At 40.3% G+C, this 10,181-nt stretch overlaps 1 protein-coding gene across 1 annotated transcript in view; it reads left to right on the top strand.

Moving 5' to 3' along the window:
* Window positions 1-5,854: 5,854 nt before the first annotated feature.
* The window catches only part of LOC145433607 (dual oxidase 2-like), a 34,552-nt gene continuing 30,225 nt past the window's right edge, over window positions 5,855-10,181 (top strand). The window contains exons 1-4 of the mRNA XM_080310747.1: window positions 5,855-7,697; window positions 8,157-8,234; window positions 8,662-8,823; window positions 9,850-10,040. Coding sequence (XP_080166873.1) covers window positions 7,649-7,697; window positions 8,157-8,234; window positions 8,662-8,823; window positions 9,850-10,040 — 480 coding nt within the window. The 5' untranslated portion in view covers window positions 5,855-7,648. The remainder of the gene's footprint in view (window positions 7,698-8,156; window positions 8,235-8,661; window positions 8,824-9,849; window positions 10,041-10,181) is intronic.

Genomic DNA, 10,181 nt, shown 5'->3' with positions numbered 1-10,181 from the left:
CAACGACTTTGGGTTACTTGGTTTCGATCCTTTTGTAAAAGATTGTCGGACAATGGTGTTATACTCCTCTGTAATGATCGAGGTACGTGATCAAGTTTCCAATCAATTAATAATCGGACATACGACTTTGGTTTAACGAGTCATAATATTTCCAAAATGCTTGCTGGTATCATAAGACACAAATCGAAATTCACATCAATCAAGACCTTTGCATGCTCTGAGTTTTGTGGTGGTGTTTATTTCGCCCGATAGAAATGAACTTGTATCAATAGTAACGCGAAACGCATTTATCATTTTCGGTGTTGGTTGTGTTCCTGATTTCTTTGTTGGTATGCACTCTACAAATAATTTCTGCATACTGAGGTATGATGCGTTTGACGAATATCATAGAAATCGTTTTTTGTGTTGGTAATGACTTTGAGTAGTTTGGTTTTATCATTACAATTACTTTAGAAGATTCAAATGATAATGCATGATCGCTACTAGCAACAATACAAACACATTTTGTAGATTTCAGTGTAGCACATATTTTGATTTTATTAATGCTGCGAGTTTTGTCTAGTAGAATAGGTTGCAGCCAGTAAAGATATTCCAAATTGCTCTTGTGCTGATCAAAGTCTTAGAGTTTAACCTCGTAATGTTTTACATTTAGCACGTACAACAGCTAGTCACTGAAAGGATTAAGTATTGTTCACTCACTTCGACTGGTACTCGATGCCAAAAGTGATATTTTCTAATAACCTTTACCACAACACCGGGTCTAATTATCGTGAATAATTTAATAATCAAGTCGTGGTCGAACATTACAAAATCTCATATATCAAATCAATGTGTCAATCCTTATGTTTACAGTATGATACCTTTCAATGTAACACCGGCGTTTGATTGTAAGAAATGAATTCTCAACTACGTTGGTCAGACATTCAAATCCGGTATACTCAAATGTAATATGTTAATCTCAAACCACACACCGAGTAGTATTTACTTTGGTTTATAAAATATACCGAGTAGTAATTACTTTATCTTACAGAATAGTAACGACTTTTACAGTTGAACAAATAAAAATACGATTTGGCGGTATATGACTACAACCGAACTTGCTATGGATTTTGGAGTGTGGTGATTACTCGCGTAGTCTTGTCTACTTTTCATAAGGATACTTTTTGCTTTGGTTGGGTAAGTTACAAACGGATTGACTTGACAAGGCTTTTTGTATTTTACTCTTTTGTGTATGGGAAGATGTTAAAATTGTTGAGCCGTAATACTATTTCCGTTCACTCGATTGCAACAAAAAATAACCTGCTAGTTTGTTCAAGGTTTCGACAAATAGATTGGTTTGGTTTATTTCACACATACAACAGTGGTGTTTATCGCCTATTAAGGTCATGTACACCACGACAATGATATTAGTAATGTTCAGGTTCTTTGCTTTTCGTATTCATTCCGGACGACTTTCACACTCGCGCGCTTCCAGCGTCAGTCTCTCTCTCTTTCATGCATCCGGACTTTTCTTTACTGCCGACTTAGTACTGGCGCGGCTCACCATCATACTGGGCTTTTTGAGACACTGCTATTGCAGTGAGGTTAGCGATGAGGAGCCCAGATAAACCTCCGAACCACAGCCATTGGTGTCGTGACGCTGGCGCTTAACCAACTGCGCCACTCGCTTCCCCTCGACAAATAGATTGAAATATTTCGATTTAACTCACCGCGTCACAAGTCGATCGCGGTATGCACAAGTGGCTGTCAAGTTAGAAATATTTACAACAGGTGCTATTTCATTGATTGATTCTATTGTGTGTAGTAACACATTAAAATATCGCGATAGTATTTACTGAAACTCTATTTGGTAAACGGAAAACTCAGTCGTGAATAGAGTTGTAAGTTTCAAGGATTGTTTCAAAGTACGATCTTGAAATGTGACTGGATCAAAGTTGGTAGTCATGTTTGTCAATATATTTCGATTCAGACTATGTCAAAGTCCAAATATTTCATTTTGGATTATCTGGATTTATCTTTAGTACATCCCACGAATGGATTCCGACGCCGCGCTATAACATTTTTGATGATAAGGACTCGAGGATTTTCATGATAGAGTTGACGAGCGATAAGATGGGTGTTTTGTTAAGAGTTTGATTTCAAGTTAATAAAGACAATAACTGTATAATGCACATACGTATGTGATTCTTGATTCTTGTAGAGTTATAGTTGGTATTGATTCTATAGGTGTGAAAACAGCGGCGCGGAATGTGCGAATAATTCAATGTGGCTGAAAGTCGGTGTCAGTAATATTCAGGTTACGGTCGAATCAAAAGATCACGAAAAGATTTCTCAAAATAATTAGAATTGTACCGAATTAACACATTCAGATACGAATCAACTTGAGCTGTGTAGCAAGTTTCATTTCGAGTTGACAAATTGACACGTTGCTTGAATATTCTTATCACGCAACTAAAGTCCACCACGTTCGAAGTGTACAAACATATAGCAAGCACCAGAAAGCGTCAAATAGTTGGTTTTCGAATCACCGTCTACGCCGGTTCTATGGTAAACTAATTACCGAAATATTACCTTGTGAGCGATCGGTATGTCTTTAACACCAAGTCACTAAAAATGGTTATGCCCGAAACATTATGATATAATCAAGTAAGTGAAAACTAGATTTTTAACAATTGGTAATGTTGTGAATAATTCTTTTGAGTATGGTAAGATGTTAAAATGTCTCTTTGACAAACGGAAAGCTGGATCGGGAATAGAGTTGTAATGTTACATTACTTGTTTCAAATCAGTGTGTGTATAATATCGAAACGGGACTGTGGGGGAAGTTGCTAGTCATGTTTGTCAATCCTATTTCAATGCGCACTACGCCAAAGTCGAAATAATCGGTTTCGGATTAGGATTTTACAATTATTTCACACCTTTTTGAATAAGCGTCAACTTCACAGAGGATTAGGGTTGGGTCAGAAATAAGTGAAAATTTGTCGGTATTCGAATCACCGGCTACGCCGGCTCTGTGGTAAACTAATTACTAAAGTAACACCATGCGACTGATTCCTAGATTTAGCAAACTATTTCACACTGACTGATCTAGTGTAATAATCGATAGTAGCACACGACTGCACGGAAACAATTCAGCGCGCAGGTCATTCGAAATATAGGTCGCACGCACTGCTTAATCCTCTTGCAAGCCACGTTTCCGTTTGTGCGGTTATTGTTGGTGACTATTCAACACCGCACGAGAGATGCCTGAAAGTACGATTCACGACTGCACCCATAAGAACACATGGTGAATCACCAACACAGCCTATACGCGAAAGCACGACATGCGAAAGTACGACGTGCGAGAGATGCCTTTACCCGAAAGGGCGATGTGCGAGAGGTGCCTTTACCCGAAAGGGCGATGTGCCACCACGAGTTTTCCATGCGATGTGCGAGAGATGCCTATACCCGAAAGTGCGACATGCGAGCGCACCCATAAGAACCAATGGCGATGTGCGAGCGGAAGGGGGGGGGTCTAAAAGCGCGATATGCCAACACGAGTTTTCACGGCGATGTGCGAGCGGGCCCATCCGAAAGTACGACTCACGACCCCGAGTTTTCATTACGAGTCACCGCCGCAGCCTATACCCGAAAAGGTAACCATGCCACCCCCGCCATAAGACACAATGGCACCATGCCACCCCCGCCATAAGACGAAATAGCCGCATGCCACCCCCGGTTTCTCGGCACCATGCCGCCGCAGCCTATACCCGAAAAGGTAACCATGCCACCCCCGCCATAAGACACAATGGCACCATGCCACCCCCGCCATAAGACATAAGGGTCACCATGCCACCCTCGCCATAAGACACAATGGCACCATGCCACCCCCGCCATAAGACGAAATAGCCGCATGCCACCCCCGGTTTCTCGGCACCATGCCGCCGCAGCCTATACCCGAAAAGGTAACCATGCCACCCCCGCCATAAGACACAATGGCACCATGCCACCCCCGCCATAAGACATAAGGGTCACCATGCCACCCCCGGTTTCACGGCACCATGCCACCCCGCCCATAAGAACCCCTGCCACCTCACGAGCGATCTTTTATACTACTGACGTGATAATGAGCAGTGGTGTTTGTAAATCAGACGTTTGTGCTATCACCAACCTGGTATAATATCTTTTCCTTGTTCACGAATGTTGAGTTAATCTCGTAGTCCTTGTACAAATAAAAACGAATCGCTCTTTCACAAAGAAATTGATTAGATGTGAGAAGTAGTCGATTACGATCACGATTTCTTCGGAATTTTTTCGAATGTAATCGATTGCGATTACGATTACTTGAAAATGCTGTAATCGTCGTAATCGATTACGATTACTAATCGCGATTACCCCATGTCTGGTTACATTACGCATTATGGTAGAAATAATTGAAAAAATTTGTAGTACAACGAAAGATACTTTCCTACATTCTCGGGTAGAAAGTGTCTGTCCTTACTAAGTAGCTTGCCAAGAATGGAGAAAGAACGTTCAACATCAGCAGTTGTTGGCTGACAACACTGAAGTTGTGCGTATACACTGCTGGTGACAAACCGTGTTGTTTCATTCTGGCAATGGTGTCTACATCACAATTTTTCATAATGCGCTTCTTGATATAAGAATCATGCAATGCGCTCGCAGTCTTGCTTCAGTTGGGATATTGCGGTACGTTGAGCATAACGCAATGTCAACCTATTTGTTTCATTTGAATATTTATCATTCACAATGAGCAGACAAGGGGCCGTCTACAACGATAGGTCTATGAAGTAGGCTACAAACTGTAAAATGTCAAATGATAAGTTCACCGACAGTGCAAAATCTACGATACAAACGAAATGTAGGTTGCAAAAAAGTTTTGACTTTGTAAACAATTTTGACATTTTTTGACCCAACGCTACAACTTTGACCTGATTTTGACTTTATTGACATGTCAATAATAAATCGCCTTTGAAAGCAATTGTTTTCAAAATAAAGAAGTTGGAGTCGGAGTCGGAGTCGGAGTCAGGGTCATTTTCACAAACTCCGACCCCGAATCAAGTCAGTATTTTTTGACGACTCCGACTTCGACTCCGAGGCGTGCTAAAAAGGTACTCAGACTCCGACCCAACAGCCCTGGTCACCAAGAAGTGACCCTCGTCAATGCATAGGCTACCATACACAGGCTTGCGAACATCCAGTCCTTCACTGTTTTTTGTTTTGTTTGCCCGTTGGGTATTTTTTCATATTTTATTGAGTATTGAAGCTACTCGTGATTTCTAACCATTGATTATAGCGAGTGAAGGGTTGTGATTTACACGTGTGAGCAACGATTTTGAATTGTTATCATAAGTGGTATTGTGATTTGTGTGAATACAGGTGAGTATGCAGGCATATGGAATCTACTATTCGGATTAGATATTGCAGAAGCAGTCGGTCGGCCTCGTATTAGGTGAATTGACTCTCCCACAACGATATGTAGTCGGTTTTACTGTCGCCGTTTGATGACACAAAGTTGATACTGCACGTTTGTGACTTTCGTTTGATAATAAAGATTGAACTATAAAGCGTTTTACATCGTTTACTCGAGTATACAAATATAAATTCCTGGCGATGCCAAAACTACCAAAAACAAAATCTGAAAAATGTCAAAAATAACACGGCCTGTTTGTATCGCATTTTACATTGTGTGTGCCTTGTTAATAGTAAAATATAATCCGACGATAATAATTAATTATTAACATAGGCGTAGGAAATTGTCCAACCAAGAACAAAGGAGAAAAAGGCTGTCGCTTATCTAGTGTTCTATAAACATGAGTGCACGTACGTACCGGACGCAGTTTCGGAGTTGGTCAATGCCGATATCTCTACGGATGCAGATATATCGGTCGGATTGACATTAGGAACTTTTCCTTAGATATTGTTTACCCAAATTGCTTGCGATTTAGCCAGAACTGTAACACCAGCTATTCGAGATCACATATCGTTGAGCAATCAGTTGCGGCGAAGATAATAGAAATAGTTATATGAGGAAGTGCTAAAGACTACTTTTTTTTTCAAAAATAGAAATCGAACTACGAAACCATTTTGGCGATCGGGGATTTCACGAAATAGTTTTCATTCTGAATATAAACCGAATGACTGCAAAATTAGGTACATCTTTATGATGCTAGTCAACTGGAAACAAACTACAGAAACCACGGTAACTTGGCAGATGGATATCAGTCACGGGCTATGTCACTGGGTGACGAATACTGCATTCGTCTGTGGATCTGGGACGTATATCATATTAGGGTGTAAAACAAGGAAGCTGTTTACCCCTCATATGTCAAGTCTAACCTGGAAGATTTTCGCGAGCTTCTTTACTGAGCTTCCAAACGATTGCTTGAGATTAGCTAATGTATTGGATGTGGCAAGTTTTCGAAAAGTAAACTATTTCCAAACATTAAAGTTTCCCGGCGAGGCTTAACGTTGCATCTATTCGAGTGCTAAACAGGAGGGCCACGGCTACCAGTATACGAGTCTTTGTTGTGGGCCGGCCGGGGATCGAGCCCACGACCTTCCGTTCAATGAAACCGGCTGCATCACCATTACACTATCTCGCTCGGTGGGGTTCATGGTTGGTAGGACATGGACTGCTTTGGAGTCAGATTTACAAATACATAAACCCAAAATTGCAGATGATTCAGTTGGCGACTAGTTTGTTATTATCAGTATCACATTAACAGTCTTCACACGGAGAAGCTAATATACAAAACCACAATCGAAGGTATAGGTAACGTATGGATGGAAAATACAGAGCAGCTACATCAGTAAAGGATTGTATTTGATCTGAACTACATGCTTTCTGTCGCAACTATTGTTTCTTTGCACTGTCCGTGTACGTAACAAATCCGAATTTCACATTCCCTGGCCATTTTTAAGTGGGTCCGGTGCTCTGACACTATTAATATTTTGATTTTCGGAATCATTGCGAAAAACTATTCGATTAGTACCAGTTATTATAAATGTTGAGCAGTTCTTGATGAACTTCGCTGTCGTAGGTGGGGTTTGGCGTATCTGCGCCTCGCCTCTCCTTTCGCGCTATATTCTTTCAACAATAAATACCGAAATTCCGTGGTTTTGTGTGTGAAAATGCTTAAAATATATTTATTCGTGAACATCGACGGAAAATTCCCGAAAATATTGGAGTTGTAAGTAATCATTGCAATTTCGCAATTATGTTGTAGTGACCCTGACGACAGGTGAGGCACGGAGTTCGATTAGCTCGGCGTGGTTAAACCTATATGCATTCATGGAAACAGGAACTTGAGATATTTGATAACTTAAAAATGGTTTAAATTCGGAAAATCTGAGATTAAATGACTTGACTCGACTGGAGTCACTTTAAAAATTTGTAAGACTTGACTTGTAACTTGACAAAAAAAAATTGAAAATACTCGATTTGATTGGACTCCGAATTTACAGTGGCTCGATAAGTCGACACGCTTCGTGGTATTTTCGAGCGCCGAGAGTGAACGATAGCCCGCAGAATTCATACCAGAGAGTTAGAGGCCACTATCAGAACTATAAGCTTATATTCGTTGTAGGACACATGTAGATAACTTACAGAAAAATATATCGCTATTATCGAAGATTTTCTTCATTCAAAATGAAGTGGGCAGCATTATTGTTGCTGACAACATTGAAAATAATATCAGGTAAGGCGCATTTTGCGTGCTGTTGTGTTAATGAATGGGGTAGTGATAGAATACATTATTTTCATAATACGCCTTTTACTAACTTAGTGATAATGTCATTCGTAAAACTCTATAAACGCCGCCTTGAGTATTGAGTATTGCCGTGCATGTGTACTTAGTATCACGTTGAATTCATTTGTATCGCACAGTTTACGTCGAAAGAAAAGTGTTTTACTTTACACACCTCTTTCAAGTAATCACATAATCGTCTTTTGTTGGTAGGCCCATATATGTAGAGTTATAGACTGAATCATTTTTACCATGGTTCAATATAATAACGCATTGTAATGTATACTCGATATAATGTATTGTAGTATTAAGGGAAAAGACATTCTCCCATTGTATCCAACATCGTACAGCACAAATAAACCATAGATCTTACCCCCGTAACAGAATTTGTATCAATTTGCAAAATTCTAGGTCAAGAGGCTGAAAAGGAGTATCCACCTTATGATGGCTGGTACAACAACCGGGCCCATCCAGAATGGGGCGTTGTAGGTAAGGATAGATGAAATACCTATCGTGATTAGGATCAATTTCTGTCATTGATGATATTTTATCAAAATCGCAATGTCGCTCCAGGTATAATTGAGATCGCTACCATAAATGCCATAAATACCACAAGCAACAACAACAACAACAGCAACTCATAATTCACGGAAACTACTTTCACGGATGGATTGGACAATTTTTGTAATCGAATATATCCCTGACAGGCACACATTAATTATTGAATTTGACAACGTCTTTAACAATAGGAGACAGCAGCGCTATTCAAACCCGATGTAGTCGGAGTATCACATATTCAGTCAGGAGGAGCAATTGAAGTAAAGCTTAGTTCAAAACTTGAACGGTTTGTCAATCTCAAGCATGGTAAATGGCGACTTTTTAAGTCAACTTATAACCCCTATGTACTTTTCGTCAGACATGCCTTTGACGCGGCGCCTGCCGTCCCATTACCAAGACGGAGTATACATGCCGTCAGGATGGAACAGACCGAATCCCAGGACGATTAGTGAACAGTTGATGAAAGGTGACACGGGCAAAAACTCGTATCTGAACAAAACTGCGTTGATGGTATTCTTCGGTGAGTATCACAACCAGGACCGTAGCTGCCGCACCCCAAACCCCCCAATTGGGGGGGGGGCGAGTTCGAAGAGAGCTCAAAATTATTTAGTGAATTAACAAAAATTATAGAATATATTTTTGGTAATTTATGCAACTTTTTCAAAATTTTTCCGCTCTGCGTGCGATTTCATATTGCCAAATATCTTGATTATTGGGTACCCTCCCCCCAACAGAAATACGCATGATTTATAGCAATGGAGACTTCGGCGTCGGCCATTACTGCACCACGATGTACCCAGACATTAGGGGTCTTCAAAAATGACTTTTTTCTCAAATCGTACTGGCTACTTGATAAAATTGTAAGGTTACCTAATTTAAGCCTACACACCAAATTTGGTTCAATTCCAACCAGTAGCCGCATTGCTACAGGGAAGGAAAGTTTCTATATATTATATAGAAATATATAACTAAAAGTTTGAAAATTTTCTGTTCAGCCCATGAAAGTGTTAGGTCTGATCCAAAACCTCGAAATGTTAGGTCTGACCCAAAACCTCGATATATATACATACATGTTTAATTGTCCATAGGCGCCTAAATTGATGGCGCCGAATGTTCCTGTCCTGGCGATCTGAAATGAATCCCACAGGACAAATGCCATCCCGCAGGGACAATTTTTTGCCGATAATAATTAGTTTGTAACGATAGCATAATTGTGCGACCGCATATTAATGTTTTGAAAGGGTTTTTAGAATAGTGTATCGATAATGTGCCGTAGGAACATTATGGCGGTATAGTGTATCGCGCATGCTGATGGACAGCGACACATGCCATTAAATCCTTTGAATAGAAGCTATGTATACCTTTAACAAAGAATGTGACTTAATATCAAGAAGGCAAGTGAAGCCAACAATTTATTCGAATATATAGCTTGACTTTAAATGTTGTAACTAAATCCACTTTAAAAAGAAAGTCCTGGTACCTGATGTGTGCAAAGTAAATACTATATACCCTATTAAAAGAGCATTACGTTGCCGCGACCGCGTAGGTCAACAGGTCGTGGAGGAAATTCTCGACGCACAACGGCCCGGCTGTCCGCCAGAATATTTCAACATACCGATCCCGAAGAACGACTCATTGTACGACCCAGAAGGAACCGGTACTGTGGAAATCCCCCTCGTTCGCAGTCGCTATCAACAAGGCATAAGCGGGTTCTCTCCTAATTTCCCCAGGCAACAGGTATGGCAATAGGTTTAATTTCGAGCGTAATAGATTCCTATACCTATATACGCCCATTTCGAAATGTATATCGAGTATATGACACTATGTATACAGTGCACTCTGTACTTTAGGATAGAAAGGAGTGGTTCAAACATAAAA

This window comes from Botryllus schlosseri, chromosome 2 (genome assembly GCF_051294905.1).
Source record: "Botryllus schlosseri isolate E-star chromosome 2, Bs_hap1, whole genome shotgun sequence".
In the NCBI taxonomy this organism is placed as follows: Eukaryota; Metazoa; Chordata; class Ascidiacea; order Stolidobranchia; family Styelidae; genus Botryllus; species Botryllus schlosseri.
This window is presented reverse-complemented; position numbering and strand designations above follow the sequence as displayed.